The 27,645-nt window shown below is 42.7% G+C and overlaps 2 protein-coding genes across 5 annotated transcripts; one reads left to right on the top strand and one right to left on the bottom strand.

The window, feature by feature from the left end:
- Positions 1–143: 143 nt before the first annotated feature.
- On the bottom strand, positions 144–16,237 carry LOC106601782 (hexosaminidase D). The gene is given in 15 exon segments (XM_014194138.3): positions 144–1,379; positions 1,547–1,636; positions 1,790–1,888; positions 2,237–2,312; positions 3,604–3,686; positions 4,101–4,305; positions 8,774–8,845; positions 9,093–9,276; positions 9,609–9,622; positions 9,625–9,772; positions 10,554–10,641; positions 10,892–11,001; positions 11,613–11,871; positions 12,072–12,167; positions 16,108–16,237. Coding segments are annotated over 14 exon segments (1,707 nt in total). The 5' UTR covers positions 12,158–12,167; positions 16,108–16,237; the 3' UTR covers positions 144–1,186.
- Positions 13,291–26,450, top strand: LOC106601781 (transcription factor E4F1). 4 transcript variants are annotated; one of them, XM_045715533.2, is made up of 14 exons: positions 13,291–13,401; positions 16,871–17,013; positions 17,116–17,206; positions 17,417–17,604; positions 17,781–17,901; positions 18,011–18,163; positions 20,217–20,383; positions 20,686–20,931; positions 21,884–21,998; positions 22,347–22,564; positions 22,847–23,045; positions 23,334–23,506; positions 23,811–23,894; positions 25,024–26,450. In XM_045715533.2, the coding sequence occupies exons 1-14, from the start codon at positions 13,362–13,364 to the stop codon at positions 25,390–25,392; spliced, it is 2,307 nt and encodes a 768-aa protein (XP_045571489.2). In that variant the 5' UTR covers positions 13,291–13,361; the 3' UTR covers positions 25,393–26,450. The 4 variants fall into 4 exon arrangements, with proteins under 4 accessions (XP_045571489.2, XP_014049611.3, XP_014049610.3 ...); XM_014194136.3 differs by lacking the exon at positions 13,291–13,401 and adding an exon at positions 14,271–14,507; XM_014194135.3 differs by lacking the exon at positions 13,291–13,401 and adding an exon at positions 16,193–16,368 and having other exon boundaries at positions 17,426–17,604.
- Positions 26,451–27,645: the final 1,195 nt, after the last annotated feature.

Below are 27,645 nucleotides of genomic sequence, written 5' to 3'. Positions count from 1 at the left end.
AATACCAACCAGATTTGATACTTAGTATTTTTAAACAGTACCCACGTTTACCGAAGCGATTAAATAAAAATAAATAATGTGCGTATGAACCCCATTTATTTAAGCTCTCAGTATTCACATACCAGAATCAAGTCATATAAATCTATGAATCAATGTGCTTTTTTAATTGGTATTGTACACTGTCAGCATTGAGGTAGGCTATGATAAAGGAAACCCAAGGTGACCAAAATACCATAACCTACACATCCAGGGAACTGTCAGAGCTCCTCTTTAAAGAAAATATCCAGTATTAACAATAAAATAACAATAATCAAGTTAAAATCATAATACATTTCAATCAAGCATAATCAACTAATATGTGCAACATACACAATCTTCAATTTGTAATGACTGCACAATTAATTTGTAATGACCAATGTTCAACAATGTTGTACAATCAGACAGTGTTTTAACCTGAGACTGTGCAGCAGCATATCAATAGAACATAAAGAGCTACATCCTGTAAGCTGTAAAGGCATGTTAACATTGCAGTATAATATAGACTGCATGAATCTTACAGTGCAATTTGATCATAACTGGATCAGTGTTCCTTTCTGTGGTGTTCATATTCAAGCATACATTTGTAATTAACATACATTTCCTCATAACTCATAGACCATCCGAGGCCCTCATGCTAAAATTCCAAGCAGTAAAAAACATATTATGCCATGGTTACTGGCAAAAACCCTTAGTTGCATCATGTGGCAACAGGGAGGATCTAGAAAAAAACATATACAGGAAACTTATAATGATAATGTAATACAGACAGTGTTATAACAGAATGTTATTCTCATCAGAACTCCCCACTACAAATAAACAAACAGAAAAACAAACATACAAAGAAACAGATTCAGTGCAGATTCTGCTACCGTACTATATACAAACAGCATGATTTGCAATGTAAATATGAGCCATGTGACACGTCACTATTCAGCACAATCACACAGTTAATGGCTTGTAAAGCCAGAGAGCCAAATTGTGGACCCTAGTTAAGGCTACAGCTAGCACCAGTTTAACTATGGTCCAGAGTATTTCCTGGTCAAGTCGCATGGTCTTGAAAAACTCCTTTGGACATACCATCAGCAGGTACTATGTGCAAAGTTATAACCCAACGGCATCAGGTCTGGAGACTGTACAAGACCAGTCACTATAAGGTCTTCAGTGACTTGGGCTGTCCATTCAGTTTTAGGATTCGCTCGGCATCCCGGGCGTTCTCTCTCAGTAGATCCATGTTGGCGTTGACATTCTCCTCCATCCACTCCTCCACTGTGTCTGGGAAGTAGATACCCTCCATCTCCATACGGAAGTTCTCTATGTACGTCTCCCACTTATCCAACAGTCTGGAAGAGGAGACAAGGGTTTAACTAACGAAGAAGGGGCACTTTTTATTCCATTGTCCTCCAAGTGGCTGAATATCTCTCATACATCCAGATAATGTCTCTGCGGTGTTAATGGTGAAGAGAAAGGTGATGGCTAACCATCAAGAATTTAAAAAAGCAATACTTACTTCTTCAGCAGACCTTGGAAGAATCCTATAATTCTTGGATTTGCAAAATTGTATTTTCTGTGGTAGCGACTGAAACCCCCTTTGATGTGGCTGTATGAGATAAACATCAGATGAATAGACAATAAATTGCCATCAGAAAAATATATGGTATTTTCTTTGCTTCTGAATGACTTATCTAATTACTTATGCTGTCTTCTTCATACTCTGGAATCATAAATAAAAATGAAAGCGATGGATGCTTACTAGTGTTTCATGAGGGCCTCCACCTCCTTCTGCAGGTTTGTGTGAATGTAAAACACCATGTGGTAGATCTGAGAGCCTGAGAAGGCTCCACTCCCCTCACTACAGAGGCAGACAAACAGGAGAGAAAGGTCAAGCACTTTACCAAACAACATATGTTTTGTTAAGTTCACAATGCAAGGCATTTCAAGTAAACCATATGTGACATGGTACAGTTCAGGTTGACTTAAGAAAGGAATGTAGCCACACACTCTTGCTCTGACACAAAAGAGAAATCCCCAAGTTCCACCTTCCTCACCAATCTTCAGGTGTACGTTTTCCTTTCTCTACAAAATTGCAATTGGTCTTTCTCATAATACAAAACAGTATTTCAGTTGAAGTTGACTGAAGAAAGGTCATCACATTTGATTAAATAGTACTGTTTTACTACTAACTGAGACTACTACTAACCAGATATCTTTCTCCACCTTGATGTTGCAGCCCAGTATGTGGTGAGCCTCCATCTTTGCCTTTTCGTCAAATGCACCTGTCCAGACACATGCATAATGTTAGTTACAAGACCGGTGTACTGTAATACTTTACCGATCTCATGTCTGTAGTGGACACGTTCTTTGGAGAGCTCACAAACTGCGCAACACTTCTGATATTCACCAGTTTTCTGTCAATTGCTTTATTGTCTTTTGTTTGGAGCATATGTCTGGTTTCTCAGTCTTGTAAATGTTGAGTGCACCCACTCTCACATAGTGCCAGGATAGGTGTGGTTTATTGTATTTAAAGAAAGAAATCGACTCAACAACTATCTTTTGGCATTTTTTCATTAGTCTACTGTTGATACAGTCCCTATGTTTTTTTTAGTCAGCAGTCAAGTTTTCAAGATATAGGATTTTCAAGAAGCAGTGTCACTTGCCACATCATCATGATGATGCGTTTGAATCATATGATGCATTTTGCAATTCCAAAATATAGATTTGGAGTGGATTCTTCCTTTAAGTGTCCGTTTGGGTATGTTCTCATGAGTTCTGGTTGAGGATTTGTTTGGGGAGGCTGCAACAGAGCCTAGCAGACCCCACCTGTTAGAGCTCTGCCACCCGACCCGAGCCCGGCTGGACCTGACATTATACATCGGGTTAGGGCCGGATAGGGCCGATTTTTTCATCAATAGCTAGGGTATAGGCAGGACTCGGGTATAACTAAATTGATCACTATCATTTTCAAGCTGAGCCATTTGCTTGTGTATTGCTGCGCAGCACAGTCATATCTGACTAAGATCAACCTCATCAAATATAAGCCAGTAGAGATTATTTCACAGGAAATAATGTTCCTTGAGTTTTGTCAACGTTAGAGTGACGAAAAGTAGCTTACAGCTAACTGCTGTCTCATGTCTCTTCATTGAGCAGAGCAGCCCAAGCGGAGCCGTTGCAATGGATATTCACAGTTATTTCTGATTTCGGGTTTCGGGCAGGGCTGGGCCTTAAATTTGGCAGAAGCAATCAGGCCTGGGTAGGGTAGGGCCTGAATGTCACGGGCATAGGTAGGGTTCGGGCTTAAAATTCATGCCCGTGCAGGGTTCTACCACCTGTGCCTTTATGCTTAGGCTATTTTTTTCCTGTTAGGAGGCTTTTTCTTTTTGAATACTGACATTTTGAAGTCAGACGTTTGTAAATATATCAACTTGTACATGTATCACCCTCGTCAACAGAACTGTGCAAATAGAATAAAAAACACACATTTGCACCTCTACCTGCCTGCCTTCTGATGAATCTTTGTCCTTATGACTTATGAGAAGGTCCCTATTTCACAGTTCCCCTGGCCCTTACCATGCTTTAAGCTCTGTAGACACATAGCCAGGGAGGGAATGCCAACTGGGAGGAGTTCACACAACACTGTATGGTGCTCAAACCTGGAGGGTAAAATATTTCAAACACTGAGGTGCAGCACTTCATAACACAGACACACAGTAAAAGACAGGATCGTCCTGTTGGTTTAGTTTAATGGGCCAACGGAATGAGTTATGAGTCAAGAAATCTAGTTCAACTATATAACATCATGCCTTATACAGTATATCTTCTGCATGCTCAGGTTTAGTACACACACTTTGAACATTACCAAGACATCAGTATCAGAGTCAATTGTGGTTGATTAGTGTCAGGGTTGCAAAATGCTGGTAATTTCCCCCAAATTACCAGGTTTTCCAGAAATCCCTATTGAAAGATTCCTGGAATCAGAAGGGAATAAGCCTGAAATCCGGAATCCTCCAACCAGGAGGAATTTTGGAAAAGTTACAGAAATGTTGCAACCCTAATCAATGTCTTACCTCTGCCATCCGGTTAGCAGGATGCCATGGAGGGTTATGGAGGGGTATTTGGTCATAGAGTTCATGACCTTTATCCAGGACAGATGGTTCTGTAGCTGATAGTCAAGAGGGGTCCATCGCTGGTCAATACCTGTGCCCCCTTTAAATGCACTGGCGAACCATACACCCTTGAAACCGGCCTCATGGTATCTAGATATCAACGTTCCTGTTCAAAATAGAAAACAATAAAATGGGGTATTGGTAAACATAATATTTTCCCTCTCTTATTCAAAAGGTGTAAACACTTTTACAATGGTCTAGACTCTGTGTCATCGGTAATACCAATTACCCCACCGAAGACATTCTTTAAAAAAAATATACTCGGTCATAACATACTTTATATGGACAAAGAAAATTCATAAAAGACAAAGAAAAGTTTAACATCTTTTTAAGTCGGAGAGTGGTTTAACCTTCCGGACTTGGAATTGTATCAACTTGCTACCCAAGGCTTTTACTCGTGACATATAGTTGAACACACTAAAGAGGAACAATGGGTACATATTGAAGATGCACATGCTCATCCCCAGAATCTTTTCATGTGTCTATTTTCAAAGGATAAAGCTAAAAACATTAACAACTTCATAGTTAAGAACACTAACAATATGGAAGAAAATGAAACATATTCTATAAGAACCAATATCACTCCCATCAAATTCAACCCTATGGAACAATCCTTGGATAGCTTTTCAGAATTCACCAATAAATTGGTCCACTGTCACGATGTCACGTCCTGACCAGCAGATGGAGCTGTTGTTGTAGTTTTGGGGTCAGGACGTGGCAGTCTTGTGTTCTGTGTTGGTCTTGTGACTCCTGATCAGGAACAGCTGGGGATCGTTGTTCCTGATTGGGAGTCATATATGTAGGAGTATGTTTGTCACTTGGTTTTGTGGGTAGTTGATTTTGCACTGCTGTATGTAAGTACTTAGCCTGTAAAACTGTCGTTCTCTTTTGTTTATTGTTTTTCCCGTGTTCACGTTTATTTAATAAATTATCATGATGAACACGCAACCTGCTGCACCTTGGTCCATTTCCACAGAAGACAGCCGTTACACACGAGTGCTATCTTCGTATTCCCTGTCATAAATTAGCCAAGGCGCAGCGTGCCGGTAGTTCCACATATTTATTTAGTGAACCCGAACAAAACAAGAAACAGGTGAAACAGGTGAAACAGAAACAAACGTAACGTGCTGGGGCTGCAATAAACACAGCTGCACAAAAACAAGATCCCACGAAAACACAGGGAAAACAGGCTGCCTAAGTATGGCTTCCAATCAGAGACAACGATAGACAGCTGCCTCTGATTGGAAACCATCCCCGGCCAAAACATAGAAACAAAAACATAGAATGCCCACCCACCTATCACACCCTGGCCTAGCTAAACAGAGAAAACACAGCTCTCCTAGGTCAGAGCGTGACATCCACATAGAAAACTAAAGGCATAGAAACTGTAAATCACTTGGTAACAAGAAATACATTTATTTCCATGACAGAATTAAAAAGCAATTTTGGACTGACCAATGTAGATATTCTCAAATACATGCAATTTAAAAGTTGCATATCATGAAATTTCAATTTTAAATATTTTGGACATCAGAGCAACCTTGAGGGAATCTTATTTGAGTCAGAAACGGATGTTCATATGATAGGTAAGATATAGAAAACCTTGCAGAGAGCCTATCCAACTGACAATCTCTTAGAATAAAAAAAAAAACGGTTGGAACCAAGACTTAAAAGGAACTGACATTCAAAACTGTAATATCTTATGCTTTACGGAGTCGCGGCTGAACGACGACACTATCAAGTTACAGTTGGCTGGTTATACGCTGTACCGGCAGGATAGAACAGCGGCATCTGGTAAGACAAGGGGCGGCGTACTATGTATTTTTGTAAATAACAGCTGGTGAACAATATTTAAGGAAGTCTCGAGCTATTGCTCGCCTGAGGTAGAGTATCTCATAATAAGCTGTAGACCACACTATCTACTAAGATCGAATCATACAACACCGGCTCTGACGCTCCTCGGATATGGCAGGGCTTGCAAACCATTACAGACTACAAAGGGAAGCACAGCCGAGAGCTCCCCAGTGACACAAGCCTACCAGGCGAGCTAAATTACTTCTATGCTTGCTTCATGGCAAATAACACTGAAACATGCATGAGAGCACCAGCTGTTCTGGAAGACTGTGTGATCACGCTCTCTGCAGCCGATGTGAGTAAGACCTTTAAACAGGTCAACATTCACAAGGCCACAGGGCCACACGGATTACCAGGACGTGTACTGCAAGCAGGCGCTGACCAACTGGCAGGTGTCTTCACTGACATTTTCAACCTCTCCCTGGCCGAGTCTGTAATACCAACATGTTTTAAGCAGACCACCATAGTGCCTGTGCCCAAGAACACTAAGGTAACCTGCCTAAATGACTACCGACCCGTAGCACTCATGGCTGTAGTCATGAAGTGCTTTGAAAGGCTGGTCATGTCTCACATCAACACCATTATCCATGAAACCCTAGGCCCACTCCAATTTGCATACCACCCCAACAGATCCACAGATGATGCAACCTCTATTGCACTCCACACTGCCCTTTCCCACCTGAACAAAAGGAACACCTATGTGAGAATGCTATTCATTGACTACAGCTCAGCGTTCAACACCATAGTGCACTCAAAGCTCATCAATAACCTAAGGACCCTGGGACTAAACACCTCCCTCTGCAACTGGATCCTGGAATCCTGACGGGCCGCCCCCAGGTGGTAAGGGTAGGTAACAACACATCCGTCACGCTGATCCTCAACACATGGGCCCCTCAGGGATGCGTGCTCAGTCCCCTCCTGTACTCCCTGTTCACTCATGACTGCATGGCCAGGCATGACTCCAACACCATCATTAAGTTTGCAGATGACACAACAGTGGTAGGCCTGATCACCGACAACGATGAGACAGCCTATAGGGAGGAGGTCAGAGACCTGGCCGTGTCTTGCCAGGACAACAACCTCTCCCTCAACGTGATCAAGAGAAAGGAGATGATTGTGGACTACAGGAAAAAGAGGACCGAGCACGCCCCCATTCTCATCGACGGGGCTGCAGTGGAGCAAGTTGGGAGCTTCAAGTTCCTTGGTGTCCATGTCACCAACAAACTAACATGGTCCAAGCACACCGTCCAAGCAGACAGTCGTGAAGAGGGCACGACAAAACCTATTCCCCCTCAGGAGACTGAAAAGATTTGGCATGGGTCCTCAGATCCTCAAAAGGTTCTACAGGTGCACCATCGAGAGCATCCTGACTGGTTGCATCACTGCCTGGTATGGAAACTGCTCGGCCTCCGACCGCAAGGCACTACAGAGGGTAGTGCGAACAGCCCAGTACATCACTGGGGCCAAGCCTCCCGCCATCCAGGACCTCTATACCAGGCGGTGTCAGAGGAAGGCCCTAAAAATTGTCAAAGACTCCAGCCACCCTAGTCATAGACTGTTCTCTCTACTACCGCACGGCAAGCGGTACCGGAGCACCAAGTCTAGGTCCAAGAGGCTTCTAAACCGCTTCTACCCCAAGCCATAAGACTCCTGAACATCTAATCAAATGGCTAGCCAGACTATTTGCATTGCCCCCCCTCCCCCCCTTTTCACCACTGCTACTCTCTGTTGTTATCATCTATGCATAGTCACTTTAATAACTCTACCTACATGTACATATTACCTCAACTAACTGGTGCCCCCGCACATTGACTCTGTACCGGTACCCCCCTGTATATAGTCTCGCTATTGTTATTTTACTGCTGCTCTTTAATTACTTCTTACTTTTATTTCTTATCTTATTTCTTATCTGTATTTTTTTAAACTGCATTGTTGGTTAGGGGCTCGTAAGTAAGCATTTCACTGTTAGGTCTTCGCCTGTTGTATTCGGCACATGTGACTAATAACATTTGATTTGATTTTGATTTGATTTGTTTGCACAAGATGGAGGGGATGTCGGGGCATACCTAACAAATTTAGTTAACGAAAATGTACGCTTAGTCCAGTATAAATTAAATGTATACAATTTATTATACTGTACAAGAGACAACATTCACAAATTCTACAGCACAACGACAGTCATGTCTTAAGTGTAAAACTGAATATGACTCAATAATCAATGCTTTCTGGGAATGCTATACAGTCCAAAAGTTATTGGTGGAGCTAGAAAGTTGGCATGTTATACGTATTAGAATGTAAACTTACTTTTAATCTGTCTGTCTGCATATCTCAAGACATATGGCATATGGAGGTGTAGTGAGATACAATGGGCTGCACAATTCTCTTCTCATCACTCATCTTGAAAAACATATACTAAAAACTTGGGAATCAATCAATCCGCCATCATTAACACAATGGACAATCTCATGATTTATTATTTAAATAGCATGGGCGACCGAAAAAAAAAGAATTGGTACAGTTTAAGGCCATGGGGCAAAAGATTCTGCAGGCACTAGGGTTGGGGGTGTGAGCATGCGAATCTGGGCAGATTAACTGTAGTCAATGTTTGTGTGCGTCCGTAAATTGTTGTTCGTATGTGTATGTTTGTATCTGGGGTGGAATTTTTTTATAAAAAATAATTATTACAAAAAAAGTAATAATGCCTGAAAACATAAACATACCTATACCATCTGTATCCATTTTCTTCAAATAGTTCCATATTGTTGGGGAAGCAAGATCCGGCAGGCCTGACTCTAGGGGTATGAACAGATGAACAATCAGCTATAGAGCAACTAGTCAAACACTTGGTGGGGTTTAACAATTTCCATTGTAATGCACATGGCATAATTCATTGTAAAAAATGGTATAAAGTAAAAAAATAAAGATATAACATAGAAGCACTTGTGTGTCCTGAAGTCAGTCAGTTCTAATTAGAAAAACATACATTAATTTAATCAATCCACAGTACAGTAGGACTGCTAGGAGATCTCATCATCACACCTTTAATAGTGGCAGGGCTGATCTTCCTCAACATGTCGTCCCACAGAATCACTCTGACCCCTGACCTTCTCTCTGTGATGAAACGGGCCAATGACACTGCATGGTTCAGGAACATTTTCCCAACGTCCCCCTTGTTGCTCTGTAACCAGTTTTTAGAGTCCTGGCTCTCTCCCAGACCCCTCACCTGAGGAACATGGAGACACACACACACACACACACACACACACACACACACACACACACACACACACACACACACACACACACACACACACACACACACACACACACACACACTGTATTATGAATGGAACTATAGAAACCAGGGGGTATGAAAAATGTAGGCCTATCTCACTGGTCTTATAACAATCTACTTGCACTTTATTTGCATATCTCAATATCCTGCTGAACTGAAAGTCCTACAGACAGATAGGATTACATACATTAGTAGTGTTCTAGTTCATACACATACAAACACACGCACGCACACACGCACGCACACACCCACCCACAAACCTCATCAGCCCCCTGTGGAACCAGTGTGCGTCAGGGTGACAGTCCATGACCTGGGAGACCATGTCCTTGACCAGAGCCACAGAGCCAGGATGGTGGGGGTTCAGACTGTTAGGGAAAGCCCTCACCTCCCTCAGGTGGAAATACCTCTCATGTTTCAACACAAACTATCCAGAGGAAATAAGAGGAGGACAGATTAAAGAGGAGATTTGTGGCATAGTTTTTACCCCGCAGGCGACAGTGGTTCAATTTCATTACACAATACTATGGAATAGTATCACTCAGAGCCGTATATTTAGATAGATATCTAGCATGGCTCTGGTCTCAGCGCAGTCATGACTGAAAATGAGCATTCCAAGGAATGTATAGTTATTCTGGCTTTTCTGGTATGGTTAGAATATGAAACAAGTGATCCGCTTATTTAAGGTCATTATAGCCTCAGGAGAGACCGAGGAACCAATATGAGTATAATAGATACAGACCAGCTGTGTAGTGCTTCAGGTTTAAGTTGTATTAGTCATATGTACGGGATACACATGGTATATATCGTCCAATGAAATGCTTACTAGCAGGTTCCTTCTGGACAATGCAACAACAATAAGAAATAATAAGAGATAAGAATACGAACATAAAGTAAATGGCTCAGTAGAATAAACATTTTACCAAAAGTATAATACAGGAAGGCACAACTTATTGTCCAATATTTACACGTGTTTTGGGGAAGGGGGGTTGGGGGCCAAGTGTTTAAATAGTGCAGCATTTAGTATTTAGTGTCGGATAAACACACGTAAATGCTGTTTACGCAACTTTCTTATTTTGCGTGGGCGTTTACCCACCTTTTGCGGAAAAATGCATTCAAAGTATAGGGAGCTTTACTTTACTCACTGTGAACAGCGTAACCACCTATTTTATCCCCACTACATCACTGATACAGTATCCCTGACTTACCTCGAGGTGTCCAAACACTTGCACTAAAGGAATCAGTTCCAGATTGTTGAGTTTGGCTAGGCTCTTTATCTCCTCTATATCTTCCATACTGTTTAACAGAGAACACAGAGATATACAGCAGACTGTTCATCATTGTGACACATATTTAAATAGAACACGAATAATCCAATAGAACAGTAATACAGGTCTCTATGGATTGTCCATCCTAGTTCTGACTTAGTTTTATCATCAGGGTCAGGAGTTTCTCCTTTTACATGCGATCTGACAAGGAAAACTCCAGGCCCTAGTTTTTTCCTATCAATCATAAATTGACTGAGACATCACCATCTGGTGCTCACCTGTAGGCATACGGTGACCTGAGAATCGTCAGGTTTCCATGATAGGGAAACATGTCCTCGTACTCTAGCAGAACACCATCAGCACCCAGAGAGGAGAAGAGCGGGAAGATCTGGAATGGAAACCGTCACAATGACTTTGCTTCTGGTGGATAAAGCTGTTATACTGCATTTTTTTTCAATTCAATTATATAGCTATACTATATAAACAAGACTACCCATATGCCAGTATCTCCATTAAAATATGAATCTTAAAACCTTTTACTGCAGCAGGCTAAATCGGGGTCACACAGAGTGTTTGTTGGTAGTCAAACAAATCTACTTTGAAACAAAAGTATACACCTCACACACATGGTTATGGGCTTAAAAAAATAAGACACCTGTACCATGTCAGATATAGAGTTGAAATGTGTTACATTTTGGGAGTTTGCATCCCAATTTTACACTTTATATACGTACATCACAGAAGACTGAAATATAACAAAGCCGTTTGACATAGAAACACTGGATTTTTTTTACAATGTTTATTAATTATTAAATTATATGAACAACATTCCACCCATCAGGTCACTAGGTCATTTGACTGCAGGAAAGGGATACACCTTACAAAGAACACATTTACATTTTACATTTGAGTCATTTAGCAGACGCTCTTATCCAGAGTGAGGCCCTGCAAATAACATTTTTGGGGGATCCACCTCAAGGAGAGAACAACTTTTCTCACCTGCTTCATGTATTTGACTTTGGGTGCAGCACCTTTCAGATCCAGGTGTACTATTCTTGCAGGGCCTTTGCTGGTTTCCAGAGGTGCTGTGTCTGCTCCTTTTTCTACTGGAGGCTCTGGAACCTCTGGTTTCTGGTCCCAGTTAAAAAAGGAGTTCATAACCTCTGACTTGTGTACAGTAACAGCCTCCTTCACCTTTGGTCCCTGGTGCCAAAATGAGCCAGGATCCATGATGGCCAACTTCTGTTTCCTTTCAATTCTGGAACAAGGCAGATTTAAACAGTAACTTTTTGATTTTCTTCTGAAGACGAATAAAGGCTTGAGAAAGTTTTAATAAAATAATCTCAGCACCCAGAACGAACGGCTGTCCCAAGAGGCTAAGAAAAACACAATATTATATCATATGAGTCTACCAACACCTCACTGAATGAGGATTGTGCCCATGGTAGGATGTCTCACCTGTATTCTGAAAGCAGAAGTTTGACAGCAGCAACAAGCACCAGACAAAGTGCAACAGCTCTGAGGGCCTGCCTTTCTGTTACCATGGTGCTTCAGCTGACAGAGAGAAATAGAAAATAATATTTCAAGTTCAAGTTTTTAATAATACCCACATGGCAGTCAAATACCGCAAAAGCCATGACAGGGAGACATAGTGGAGTGGTAACGCGCGTGCAAGCAGTTGCTCCCGACGCCACTTGGGTACACTCTTGCTGCCAAGGTAATGCCTGACAGCTTGAAAGACGTTTTAGACACTACAGTGAAAATGGTTAACGTTAGCAAGGCCCCTGAACTCTCATGTATTTTCTGCATTACGCATTGCTATGGGTGGCAGGTAGCCTAGTGGTTAGAGCGTTGGGCCAGTAACCGAAAGGTTGCTGAATTGAATCCCCGAGCTGACAAAATAGAAATCTGTCGTTCTGCCTCTGAACAAGGCAGTTAACCCACTGTTCCCCTGTAGGCCGTCATTGTAAATAAGAATTTGTCCTTAACTGACTTGCCTAGTTAAATAAAGTTTAAATTAAAAAAATATGGGCCGCGACCATGTAACGCTTTTACAACATACGCTAGTGATCAAGGGGCAAAGATTTGACACGTTTTTTTTTAAATTGCGAGACGAGCTTAAAGTTTTCTTTACTGACCATAATTTTCACTTGTCTGACCGCTTGCATGATGATGAGTTTCTCACACGACTGGCCTATCTGGGTGATGTTTACTCTCACCTGAATGATCTGAATCTAGGATTACAGGGACTCTCCACAACTATATTCAATTAACAAGGACAACACACAGGTCTTTCCATCATTGTATGCTTTTTTTGTGTGCAAATGAACTCAAATTGACGGACAATGTCAAATGTGATATAGCAAAGCACCTGAGTGAGTTGGGAGCGCAATTATGCAGGTACTTTCCCGAAACGGACGACACAAACAACTGGATTAGTTATCCCTTTAATGCCCTGCCTCCAGTCCACTTACCGATATCTGAACAAGAGAGCCTCGTCGAAATTGCAACAAGCGGTTCTGTGAAATTGTATTTAATCAGAAGACACTGCCAGATTTCTGGCAGCGCTCAGAGTATCTTGCCTTGGCAAATCGCGCTGTTAAGACACTGATGCCCTTTGCAACCACATACCTATGTGAGAGTGGATTCTCCGCCCTCACTAGCATGAAAACGAAATACAGGCACAGACTGTGAGTGGAAAATGATTTAAGACCGAGACTCTCCAATACAACCCAACATTGCAGAGTTATGTGCATCCTTTCAAGCACACCCTTCTCATTAACCTGTGGTGAGTTATTCACAATTTTTGATGAACAAATAAGGTTTTATATGTAAGATGGCTAAATAAAGAGCAAAATGATTAATTATTATAATATTATTATTTGTGCCCTGGTCCTATACGAGTTCTTTGTCACTTCCCACGAGCTGGGTTGGGACAAAAACTCACTCTCATTCTTATGTTTAATAAATGTATCATATAGTGTATGTGTGTGGAAGGCTTACAATGATGGCAAAAAACAACATTTGAGAGTGCGCTGACCCTGGTGCTAGAGGGGGTACACAGCTGGAGGTTAAATGTTTGAAGGTGTACGGGACTATAAAAAGTTTGGGAACCACTGCTCTATAAGGAATTTGATGTAGGCCTATACCATTGACTTTTACTTAAGTATGACAGTTTAGTACTTTTTCCATCACTGTACTTAAGTAAATTTAAACTTTTACTCAAGTAGAATTTTACTGGGTGACTTTCACTTTTCAGTCATTTTCTATTTAAGCTGCAATATGTAACGTTTTGGGTGACCCACCAAATTCACATAGCAATGTGTTATAGATCTGTTATAGATCTGTCATTCTCATCGAAAGCAAGTCTAAGAAGTGCTATATCTGTTCTATGTGCACTTTTGCTATATTTCCCGTTCTTAAATTTAAGGAATATGGATGTAGGTAAGCAGACCCACGAGCCACTGCGGCCCCTCTTGATGAGGTCCGTTTTTGTGTGGCTTCCACCCCCATCAAAGTTGCCCATCCATGCTGTACACTATATGTAACCGATGTGAAATGGCTAGCTAGTTAGCGGTGGTGCGCGCTAATAGCGTTTCAATTGGGTGACGTCACTCGCTCTGAGACCTGAAGTAGTTGTTCCCATTGCTCTGCAAGAGCTGCAGCTTTTGTGGCGCGATGGGTAACGATGCTTTGTGGGTGCGGAAGCTATACAGGGAGACATAGTGGAGTGGTAACGGAACCTATACTGTTACATATACTTGCTTGTTTTGTCACATTAACTGAACAAAATGAAATCAATTGCAACCAGGAAATGGCCCGCTACCGATGTCGTTCTTCTGTGAGCTGTTCCAAGCGGCTGCGCGCTCTTGCTGCCTGAAAGCAGGGGTGAAAGTAAGTCGGTCCAGTACCGTGTCCAGGCAAAATAAATAGTGGGGTTACGCCGTACCAGTACCGGTAAAACATGAGCCTATCACAATAATTAAAACAACATGTCAAGGAAACTGTAGGCTATTACACCACTTTTTTATCATAACCGCATGTCAGGGGCATGAATATGTGTGCAGCCTACTCTCCAAAATGCGTTGCTGTTCGACCAGCACACTGACATTTTGCCAAGGCATAGAAGAGTGCCCGACACACGAGGCGAGCGCGGACAGCAGTGGACTCATACAGTGTAGCCTAAAGACAATTGCCACATGTCATTACAATTGTTGGTGTTTTGAGTAATATATGTATGTTTCCATTCACCACTGTTTGTTTGGAGGCTGGAAATATGTTGCGAGTGGAAATAGGAGGTCCGTACCGGGAATAAATGAATTGTACTTTCACCCCTGCCTGAAAGATCGTATTCGGTTAAAACTAGGCTATGTGTGCTGCGCCCATGCGAACATACTTCACGTACTTTTCGATTATGTAGTATACTTTGTGCACGATTTCCCTATTATACTAGTCTACATAATTGCTACGGTGTATACCTCCACTACTTTGATATGCATCAGTGGGGATTACAAATTGGTAGCCTATTTGCAATTCCCGCTTGGAAAAAGTGGATATACTTAATATACCTGCGTATAGCTTCCAGTACAGCGCTGCCATTGATATTTTCAATATGAATGAATTGCATGAACAGTAGACTATCCACCTTCACAGGTGTCATCGCATCAGCTCAATGACGATGTAGATTAAGCGTAGATGGCGGTAGGCTACAATAAATCCTTACCCCGTGAGGAGCGTGCATGTATTTTGTTGTCCTAATGTTTCCGCACTTACAATTCCCGGAAAAAGGAACTTGAACACAGAATGTTTTTGAAGGTCAACTGTACACGAAATGCACGACAACTTTCAACGAACTTCCGCGTTACACTACCCACTGAGCTATAACTGAACGCACCCACCCAGCATTTAATAATAAAGCACTGCGAAAAGATTGCGCTCTGCTATGTGCAGCAGAATATACTAGAGTAGAGAGAAGTTGCACCCATCCTCACATAAATAAATAAATCATCCAGGCTAGTAAATTGGCTTTTCTCTGATCTGTCCACGTATTGTTTGAAGTGTAGGAAATAATGCAAGCGCATTGTTATCATAATCTTTGGAATAGCTGCTGTGCCTGTGTTTCATGCATGGAATTAGACAAAAAAATATCGACCCCAGGCAACAATCGTGTTACATTGCATTCGTTTGACAGATCGCGGCTCGTGCTCACACCGCACGGTGGGTCACCATATGAAAAGAATACGGAAATCATGAGGCATCATATCAATACCATGCTGTGGACAAGTTTGCCCTCTTGTAGAGAATGACAGAGGCATAGATTTTATGGAATACACTCACATTGTAGAGCAGACATGTCGTGAAATATTTCAAATTCTGGAATATTTTGCTAATTCAAATTCCCAACAGTCTTGATGATATTTATTTAAATCCTGCGCATGATAATTTCAGACATCAGAGTTGGCCATGTAATAGGTAATAAAAAGGCAATTTTTACCCAAATCTGGTAAAACGCATAAATCAAAATCCAAGTGGTCCTATGATTTGTCTCTTCTCCTTCCTTCCCTCGTAATACACTTTTGTTGTTATGACTACGAGGTCGTAAATCCGCCATGTTTTCCCTCTAGTAGCGTTGCGACAGAGACGGAGAACTCAAACGACATGAATGTAGAAAATAATAATACGGCAGAAACAGTGAGCGAGCAAACGGATCACGGCAACAACATTGTCACAATTCAAACAACTCTCGGAGATGAAGGTAAAGACAGTTTACGTGCAAAAAAAGTCATATATTTTTATTGGGATATATGTAGGCCCACTCCAATTGATTCAATTTATTTAGCTGCTAGCTAGCTTGCTTGGTAGGCGACAAAATAAGGTCGGTGCACTCAAGCTAGCGCCACATCTTTGCTTACGCTGTATCGGGTTAACGCTATCTAGCTAGCCAGCTAGCCAAGTAGTGTAGGTCGCGCTGGTCACATTTAGTAAGTTAGCATCCTCGGATTGTAGTTTAACTTTGCACTTATCCGTTTTAGCCTTGCCAACTAGCTAGGCTTGCTAAATATGCTAACATTAGCTAAGTTAGCTGGCGGCTGCACTTGCTACAGTTGCTAGCTAACTTAGCTATGTCAATGTCCAGTCACTTGCATGTGTCAATTAATAAGCTAGCCAGTCAGTCAACAACATTGAACGTTTAACAATTTATTTTTAACTGTGTTGTTCTTGATTGTACGCATGTTTTTCATGCATTTCACCTGCAGATGAAGATGTCCACAAGTGCGGACGCTGCCAGTACGAGTTTTGTACGCTGGAGGCATTCATCCAGCACAAGCTTCAGCAGAACTGCACGCGGGCACAGGAACCCCAGGTGCCCGTCAATAAACCCCGGGATAACAACCAAGAGGTAGGCTTGCCCGGGCAATTGTACACCCGGTGCCTACTCGGTGTAGATTGTAGAATTCATAAATGCATGGGGTGATATGTTAAAACGTTTGTGTTTGGTCAGGTTTTTGCCCCAGATGGAACCTCTGCTACCATGACAAGAATGGATGGAAGTGGACTGTCTTCAGATGAACCAGACAAGTCCAACAACAACGGTCAGTCAATGTTCCTTGACTTTTTGCACTCTTCAGTATCATCTGTCCATAACTGATAAGACATTATCTGATTGATTTATGGTTTCTTCTCATGGCAAAGACTTTATATTCTGTCAGAGACCCAATTTCCTCCTGTTTTGACTTTCATGCTCAGTTGAAATGGGTTAGTCAAAAAAATTATTTGAGGGGACTGAATTAACCAGCCTAAAGTTCTCTCAGGTGAGGTAGAAGTTGAAGGCCACTCTCAAAGTCGCAGGAAGAGAGGTGGCACAGGGAAGGCTACTGTCCTAACAGAGGGGACCGAGGCCCACAGCCCTGACGGTGCAGACAAGCCAGTCTACAGGGTCAACAAAGATGGACGCTACATTTGCCAAACATGTGAGAAGACATTCAAAACGGTGAGTTGTACTGCACCTGTGCTTTCTGTTGATATAGATCTGAGAATGAACCCGTACAGATTGTCACTACCTTGTCTAGTCTGGAAGAAAGTTTGGAAATCATGACTATCAGCTATTTTGTTCTTCCCTTGTTTATGCTCTATCAAACAAACCTATTTTTCTATGTCTACTTCTAGACAAACATCCTGAGAACCCATATGATCACCCACAGTGAGAATAAGAATTTCCCCTGCGAGCTCTGTGGGAGTGCCTTCCGCACCAAAGGCTCCCTGATTCGTCACAATCGCCGTCACACAGGTACAGTGGACTGGAAGGGGGCGGGCTCAGAATGAGATTTTGCTGCATGTGACATATGCAGCTTCATTTCCTATCTCCATCATCAGTCTCTCTCCCTCTCTTCCCCCAGACGAGCGCCCATACCGCTGTAATCTGTGTGGGCTCTCCTTCAGGGAGTCAGGGGCTCTGACCAGACATCTCAAGTCCATCACCCCCTGCACTGAGAAGATCCGCTTCAACCAGTACAAGGAGATCCTTGTCAGCAAGGACGGACAGCAGAAAGGTAGCAGTCTGTCAAAAGATTGAGGGATCATGCATGCATGGGTGGCTAGATATGGATAGATGGTAGGATACATACACCACATGACTGAAATTATGTGGACACCTGCTTGTCGAACATCTCATTTCAAAATCATGGGCGTTAATATGGAGTTGGTTTCCCTTTTGCTGCTATAACAGCCTCCAATCTTCTGGGAAGGCTTTCCACTAGATGTTGGAATATTGCTGTGGGGACTTGCTTCCATTCAGCCACGAGTGTTAGTGAGGTCAGGAACTGATGTTGGGTGACGATGCTGGCGTTCCATTTCATCCCAAAGGTGTTCGATAGGGTTAAGGTCAGGGCTCTGCAGGCCACTCAAGTTCTTCTACAGTGATCTTGACAAACCATCTCTGTATGGACCTCTCTTTGTGCATGGGGGCATTGTCATGCTGAAACATGAAAGGGCCTTACCCAAACTTTTGCCACAAAGTTGGAAGCATAGAATCGTCTAGAATGTCATTGTATGCTGTAGCGTTTAGATTTCCCTTCACTGGAACTAAGGGGCCTGGCCCAAACCATGAACAACAGCCCCAGCCATTCTTCCTCCTCCAACAAACTTTACAGTTGGCACTATGCATTCAGACATGTAGTGTTATCTGCCAAACCCAGATTCTTCCATCAGACTGCCAGATGGTGAAACATGATTCATCACTCCTGAGAACGTGTTTACACTGCTCCTGAGTTAAAAGTGGCAAGCTTTACACCACTCCAGCCAACGCTTGGCATTGTGTATGATGATCTTAGGCTTGTGTGCAGCTGCTCGGCCATGGAAACTCATTTCATAAAGCACTCGACAAACAGTTCTTGTGCTGACAATTGCTTTCAGCGGCAGTTTGGAACTCTATAGTGAGGCTTGCAACTGAGGATAGGTGATTTTTACACGCTTCGGCAGTCCCGTTCCATGAGCTTGTGACCTACCACTTCGCGGCTGAGCCGTTGTTGTGCCGAGACGTTTCCACTTCACAATAACAGCACTTACAGTTGACCGGGGCAGCTCTAGCAGAGCAGAAATTTGATGAACTGATTTGAAAAGTCACTGAGCTACCATGTTGAAAGTCACTGAGCTCTTCAGTAAGGCCATTCAACCTCCAATGTTTGGCTATGGAGTTTGGCTGGCTGTAAGCTCGATTTTATACACCTGTAAGCAACAGGTGTGGCTGAAATAGGTGTATCCACTAATTTGAAGGGGTTTCCACATACACTACCGGTCAAAAGTTTTAGAAGAACTACTCATTCAAGGGTTTTTATTTATTTGTACTATTTTCTATGTTGTTTATTTGGGCTACAATTTCTGAGGCTGGTAACTAATGAACTTATCCTCTGCATTAGAGGTAACTCTGGGTCTTCCATTCCTGTGGCGGTCCTCATAAGAGCCAGTTTCATCATAGTGCTTGATGGTTTTTGCAACTGCACTTGAAGAAACTTTCAAAGTTCTTGAAATGTTCTGCATTGACTGACCTTCATGTCTTAAAGTAATGATGCACTGTCGTTTCTCTTTGCTTATTTGAGCTCTCCTTGCCGTAATATGGACTTAGCCCTATTTGGTAAAAGACCATCTTCTGTATGCCCCCTACTTTGTCACAACACAACTGATTGGCTCAAACGCATTAAGAATGAAATAAATTCCACAAATGAACTTTTAAGGCACACCTGTTAATTGAAATGCATTCCAGGTGACTACCGCATGAACCTCAAGAATCTCAAATATAAAATAGATTTTAATGTAACACTTTTTTGGTTACTACATGAGTCCATATGTGTTATTTCATAGTTTTGATGTCTTCACTATTATTCTACAATGTAGAAAATAGTACAAATAAAGAAAAACCATTGAAGGAGTAGGTGTTCTAAAACCTTTGACTGGTAGTGTACTTTTGTTTATATGGAAAGAGGGACATTACAATATGGAAAGATAAATATATGGATAGAAATATTAAATATATGGATCTATCGGTAGATAAGTAGCTGGACAGGGAAATGCATACGTATTGATGGTGTCATTTTTATTTTTTTTCAGGAGTGGAGGCAGAGGCCGCCTCATTGGCTGCTCAGCAGGAAGTGGAGCAGCAGGAGGAAGAGGAAGCTCAGGCGGCGGTGGTCAGCGTGGTGGAGACTGACAGCGGAGGACAGGAAGTCATCCACGAGGTCCACTTCCACATGGAGGTAGAAGGGCAGGAACAGCAGGTGTGTGGAGATCTGGATGCATTCCAGTACTGTAAACTGTCTTCCTCGTCTCCTCTCACACCTGTTAATTTGTAGTGATCTGAAAACACAGGATAGGTGAAGGCCATGTTGTGAATGCCTACAGAATGCCTGTCCATTTGTATCACATCAGTGCAGATGAAAGGAAATATAGAAACCCACCCCCAAGCATTTCCTTTGTATCCCAAATCTCTGTTGATGTTTAATATAACCTCTTTGGATGTCACACATTTTTCCTAGAGCCATGTTTGACCCACTGTTCTTGTCTGGTTCCCCATACCTAGGTTATATTGGAGCAGGCTCAGGCAGATGCCCTGGTGGCCGAGGGGGACAACCTCATCTGCCAGGCCATCATCAACTCTGGCATCGCCCTGGAGGCAGTCAATGAGACTGAGGAGGTGGAGGAGGCCGAGGAGCAGGCACTGGACGGGATGCCTAAAGAGGTCCTGCAGGTCAGGGACGTGGAGGGCAGGATGACTGAGATCCAGGTGATGGAGGAGTGTGTGGAGATGGAGGCTGAGGAGATGGAGGTGAGTTAGTCAATGGAGAATGATAAACATGATGTATACTCTCACCTACAGCAGGAGGTTGATAAACATGATGTATACTCTCGCCTACAGCAGGAGGTTGATAAACATGATGTATACTCTCACCTACAGCAGGAGGTTGATAAACATGATGTATACTCTCACCTACAGCAGGAGGTTGATAAACATGATGTATACTCTCACCTTCAGCAGGAGGTTGATAAACATGATGTATACTCTCACCTACAGCAGGAGGTTGATAAACATGATGTATACTCTCACCTACAGCAGGAGGTTGATAAACATGATGTATAGTCTCACCTTCAGCAGGAGGTTGATAAACATGATGTATACTCTCACCTACAGCAGGAGGTTGATAAACATGATGTATACTCTCACCTACAGCAGGAGGTTGATAAACATGATGTATACTCTCACCTACAGCAGGAGGTTGATAAACATGATGTATACTCTCACCTACAGCAGGAGGTTGATAAACATGATGTATACTCTCACCTACAGCAGGAGGTTGATAAACATGATGTATACTCTCACCTACAGCAGGAGGTTGATAAACATGATGTATACTCTCACCTTCAGCAGGAGGTTGATAAACATGATGTATACTCTCACCTACAGCAGGAGGTTGATAAACATGATGTATACTCTCACCTTCAGCAGGAGGTTGATAAACATGATGTATACTCTCACCTACAGCAGGAGGTTGATAAACATGATGTATACTCTCACCTACAGCAGGAGGTTGATAAACATGATGTATACTCTCACCTTCAGCAGGAGGTTGATAAACATGATGTATACTCTCACCTACAGCAGGAGGTTGATAAACATGATGTATACTCTCACCTTCAGCAGGAGGTTGATAAACATGATGTATACTCTCACCTTCAGCAGGAGGTTGATAAACATGTATGTCCCTTGCCCTGCCATGTAGGACATGTCTGACAAGCAGGAGGATCTGCCGCCGTCTAAAAGTCACAAGTGTCCTCACTGCAGTCGCTCCTTTAAGGCGCTCAACTACCTCCGCTTCCATGTCAAAGGTCACCTCGGTAAGACCACTGTCTCCATGTCTTTTTAATGATTTCCTTTAACGATAGTCTCAGCATAACCCATTGTTTCTTTACATCATTAGTCAACACACACACACACACCATAGGTGATCCATTGATATCTAATGATTGGGGTGATAAGAGGATTCAGCCAAGGTTTCAAAATCAGATACGTCTATATCATGTATTCCCTGTTTCTTACATTTTCTCAAATCTCCCCAGTGTCTCTCTCCCTGGGTCGTGTTCATTAGTCTCCAAGGAAACCGGTCTGAAGGGGAGGGACTACCTGTTGTGTTCACTAATGAACACGACCTACAGTAGCTGATCTGTGTGTTTTCCTCTCTGCAGGCTGCAAGCCCTTCAAGTGTGTGATGTGTCACAAAGACTTCCTGACAGGCTACCTGTTGAAGAAGCACATGGAGGTCCACCTGAGTGAGAGGCGGTATAAGTGTGGTGAGTGCGGCAAGCTGTACAAGACCATCGGACACGTCCGGGAACACATGAGGGCCCACTCAGAGGAACGGCCGTACAACTGCAACAGCTGTGACAAGGGATACAAGACCAAGGTTTGTTCATACTCAACTTTTATTTAAACCAAGGAGGCCGTGAGCAGGCAAAATATTCTGACTGAAAGTTGTTGAATTCCTGGTTTTCGTCAGTTTATTTAGTCTCTTAAATGGCAGGAGTCTGCTAATGTTAAGTCAAGTTTCAGAGCTTCTTCGATTGAACGGTTATCTCAGTCATTTTTCTCGCATGTCAGAAGTGAATTGGTTGACTAATAGATGATGATTCATTAATTACCATGTAAACCTTGTTTTCTTAATTTTTCCCCTCCCCTTTTGTCCCAGAATGCCTTGCAAGTGCACCAGCGGACGCACGCCCAGGAGAAGCCGTACGTGTGCCAGTTCTGCTCGCGGGGCTTCAGGGAGAAGGGCTCTCTGGTGCGCCACATCCGCCATCACACCGGAGAGAAGCCCTTCAAGTGTCACAAGTGTGGGCGGGGCTTCGCCGAGCATGGCACCCTCAACCGCCACTTACGTGCCAAAGGTCAGGATGATTAACACTTGTCTCCTGGGTCATGTATAGCATTAAGATCAATGTCAGATTCATAGGATCCGATGTATCGGGCATTGATCTTATCAGTGATATTAGTGTTACTATTCTTTATGCGTGTACTCCCGACTTACATTACTTTGGATAGGCTGACACTGGCCCTGATTTTTAATTGATGAAGTAATCGATTTTCCATATTAGCCTATATCAATTCCACAATTGACACAAGCAAACAGCCAAATAGCACTACACAGGATTACATTGATGTGTTTGTGTGTCCAGGTGGCTGTTATGCTGGCCAGAAGGAGGGGTCTGGGGAGGAAGGCATGCTGGTCTCAGAGGAGCAGGCATCTGCAGACAGCCTGGCCACAGCAGCCATCATGTCAGATGACCCCCACGCTGTGCTGGTGGAGTTCTCCTCTGTGGTGGCTGACACCCAGGAGTACATCATTAGGGTGAGACCATTTATAGATGGGTGGGGGGGGTTATTCTCCAAAATGGATCTATTACCCACTTCACACTGCCGAAAAATGTGAAAGTAATATATCCATACTTTTTGCTGAATTCACTGAATGTTTCAACTTGACCTGGCATAGCTTTAGGCACCAACACAGACAAGGTGCTGCTGTAAACGCAGTTAATAGAATATTGATCTGTGTTTTTTTTCACAGAAATTAGATGCATCATCACATTCACAAATGATGCTGTCAGTATGTATGGAAGGTTCTATAGTTCACGTGTCCTGTCTCTTCTCCCCAGGCCCCAGGAGAGGAGGAGGAGGAGGAGGAGGAGGAGGAGGGGCAGGGCGAGGAGGTGACTCTCATCCAAGACAACCAGAATCAGGTCAGTGCTCTGCTCTCCTATTTCTCCTGGAGCCATGAAATTGTGTTCTAGTGGTTTTATGTCTTGATGGCTTAGACTAGCGCTCGCCTCCCTCCACACATACATCAGTCCCACCTTTCACTGTTTGCTCGTTTATAGACCTATATTTAACATGTGACCAAAGCTAGGTTTCCATCCAATTGGCGACAGATTTTCATGCAAATATAAAATAATCTGCATAAGGAAAATATGCAGATTTTCCACCGGTGTTTCCACCAAACTGACTTGTTGCTGATATCAATGTGTTGACGTAGTGCACACGTCCTTTTTCCACTTACATTTTCATATTACCGAATAAAAAATCTAACGTTCAATGTGTTTCCATCGCATTTTCAACTCTACCGAAAACTGTTAAATAGCAAATATGCCTACTGTGGCATGTGCGCTCTAGCCAACAGCTCGCAGATACATTGCAGGTAGGCGAGTCTACATGATGAGATTATTATGAATTAAGAGCGAGAATATTTGTAAAACGGCTGTCAAGCATCGATCATCATGTCACCAGAATAAGACCCTGGATATTTATTGAAAAGGAGCATCAAGCTCATCACCATGCATGTTCGCCACCCTGTGAAGTTCATCATTACACAAAAAGATCAACCAAAAGATCCAACAAATTATCTGTCTGCATTTAAAAATTGTACCGAAACTTCATTTAGTTCCCCAACTGGCGGATTCGGCCCGCGGGTGGTTTTATTTGGCCCCTCAAGTTTTCGGAGCAAAATTTATTTTTAACTAAATGTATTTTGTTTAAAGATTTTCATTGCTGGACATGACTGTAAAAACACCAGGAAACCATCAAGTAATTTTAATTTAAGAAATCTGTTCCCAAGTATTCCCACGCATAATAGAGAGACGTGATTGTATACAAATATAAGCAAGTCTTGAAATGCTTATGTTTTGTAAAACATATGTTTGGACTTTTTGTGATCAATTTACAGTCTACGTTTCAGCCCCCCGACCATCCGCTCAAGAAAAAAATCGTCCTGCGGCTGAATGTAGTTGATGATCCCTGACATAGATAAATCAACTATTAGGTACACATTAAGAAGGCTTCTCAATACTTATCCCCGCTCTACCCACCTTTCAGATGGGCAACCACATCATGCAGGTGGTACAGCAGATCGTCAACCAATCACGTGGCGGCGTCGGCGGCCACCAAATCATTGTGCGCAACGTCTCCATGGACGAGGGCACATCCGTCTCTGACTGTGGTGACACCATCACCATAGCGACCCCTGAGAACCTGACCGCGCAGGTCGCCATGACGCTGGCCTCAGCCATCAGCGACGGAACCCTTCTGGCAGGAGGCGGCGCCCTGGAAACGCCTGATGGCACGGTCACCATGGTAACGACGACGGGGGGCGAGGGCATGGGCGAGGTGATGGAGCAGCAGCAGGAGGAGGAGTTTGTTATTACGTCATCGGAGGAGGTGGAGATCCACACAGTCATTATATGAGGACTTTGTGTTATGAAGAGTGTCTTATGAAAACTCAGGACTTTGCATGAGTTATGAGTACAGTGTGTTTTATAAGGACAGAATGTCTTATGAAGAGTTTCTTATGAGAACTCAGCACTTTGAATGAGAACATTGGTCTATGTTTGAGGAGTTAGCTTGTATTACAGTTTCCATGAGGACTGTCATTGTATAAGGTCAAAAGATTCTGTTTGTATAAAGTTTGACATTTTGTTTTACAGTAGATTTCTATTGGGTAAGGATTGCAATCAATTATTGGAAGGGTATTGTGTCTTAAGTCACTGAAGTAAGGAAGACTGAAGTGTAAGTTTTACTTGGACAGGAGTGGAGCTGCCTTCATTTTAGTACACTTAACTGTAATGTCATTGGTTGTCAACGCTGGGTAACCAATCACATGGTACGAATAGTAAGCTTATAGCGAGGTCACAGGTGCTCAAGTACTTACCTTTGCCTTGATAGTCTCAATAGCCCTGGAATGTTCACTGTTTCTGTTACACTTAGACATTACACCAGGAGATGTAAACTTGATAAAATACACCCCCCCCCCCCCCCCCCCCCCCCTTAATTAAGTAAGTCGCTCTGGATAAGAGCGTCTGCTAAATGACTAAAATGTAAATGTAAATGTAAATTAAAACAATTATACTACCTAATGACTCTGGAGTTGTTTACCTTGGACAGATTCATTATAAAATATTCTGTTATGGTTGACCATAGACTTAAAATGCTTTAGGGATTGTTTGTGAGAGTCTCTGGATTGTATTCATTAGGGCACACCATATTAAAACCTTTGGCAATGGAAAAAAACAAAATTAGCATTTCTTATTAGAGAGTTTCTACTCTTTGTTGCTTAGTGAATATGACTGTGATCTGATGCTGTTGGACTGTACTGCTGATGTGTCTCCATTACATATCACCCTTACAGCAGGACAACTAGGCCAACCAGTAGGCGGACAGACACACCTCACTACTGCCAAATGCTGTCATCTATTACTTGACCGGCTCAGTTTGGGTGGAATGAATAAATGCTACTTTCAGTACAACTTTGTATGTCATCTTTGAGATTGAGTTTCTGCAGAAGACTAAAAGGAATTTCTTTGTCCTGTGGATGTGTGAAATGTGCTTGTTATGAAGGAATGGATGAATGTTTGAATGTTTCCTGTGTACTGTATACCTGACTGAAAAGCTGGTTGAGAAGTGATCGGTTGATTCAGTTATTGATCGATTGGGTCTGGTGTTTACAGTTGCCGTGGGCAACCCAGCAGCTCTCAGTGGGCCCCAGATGGAGGAGTGGGAGTAGATTCATCAGCCTGGCAGATTCAGGACAAAGCAGCCTTGCTGCTCACCTTGCCCGTGGTTGTTGTTGCCTTCTGTCTCCTCTCACTTTTTTCTCATTCACTCTTTTTACTCCCATGCCTTCTTTCACTCTCATTCTCTCTCAAGACTGTCAGAATGAACATTACAGTCATTTAGCAGATGCTATAATCCAGAGCGACTTACAGTAGTGAATGCATACATTTCATTTCATCTAATTTAGAAGAAAAAAAAAATCCCATACTGGCCCCCCGTGGGAATTGAACCCACAACCCTGCCGTTGCAAACACCATGCTCTACCAACTGAGCCAGAGGAAAGGCAAACCAGGGAAGACAAACCTTTTCACCCCCCCCCCCCCCGCGTTTTTTGTACAGCTGCCCTTACTCTGAGAGTCCTTTGAACTATCATAGATGCAATGGGATCAGGCTACTTGACATGAATAAAACAATCCTGAAACAAAACGTATAATCATGTCTTTGGCTTTTTCCTTATCAAAGTCCCAAATCCCCCATAGTCTTCTACTGTAAGATGAACAGGGCATTTTCGCAGACGATTTAATGCCAATGGTGTGTATTGATGTATATTTTTCTGCAATTGTGTATTTTTCTGCATACTGTATGTTGTTGAACATGATCATCTCTAGAGATTTATTTGGCAGAGTTTCACATGAGCCATGATCACTGTCAGAACAGAGGACAATCCCCAGCCGTAGTGCTGCTGCCTGCATCTCCCACTGGAAACACACTGCTCACGAATCCATGGAGGTCAAGTCAGCCCCGGAGGCGTAAACACTGTTACCAATAGGAAATGGTTTCCTCAGGGCTCATACTGAGGGATACTGCCAAATTTCAAACTGACACCTCACCCCTACTCTTAGACACTGTAGATCTGAAAGGTTATATGTGTAAGCAATATGATGGCTG

Source organism: Salmo salar, chromosome 03 (assembly GCF_965601325.2).
Source record: "Salmo salar chromosome 03, fSalSal1, whole genome shotgun sequence".
In the NCBI taxonomy this organism is placed as follows: domain Eukaryota; kingdom Metazoa; phylum Chordata; class Actinopteri; order Salmoniformes; family Salmonidae; genus Salmo; species Salmo salar.
This window is presented reverse-complemented; position numbering and strand designations above follow the sequence as displayed.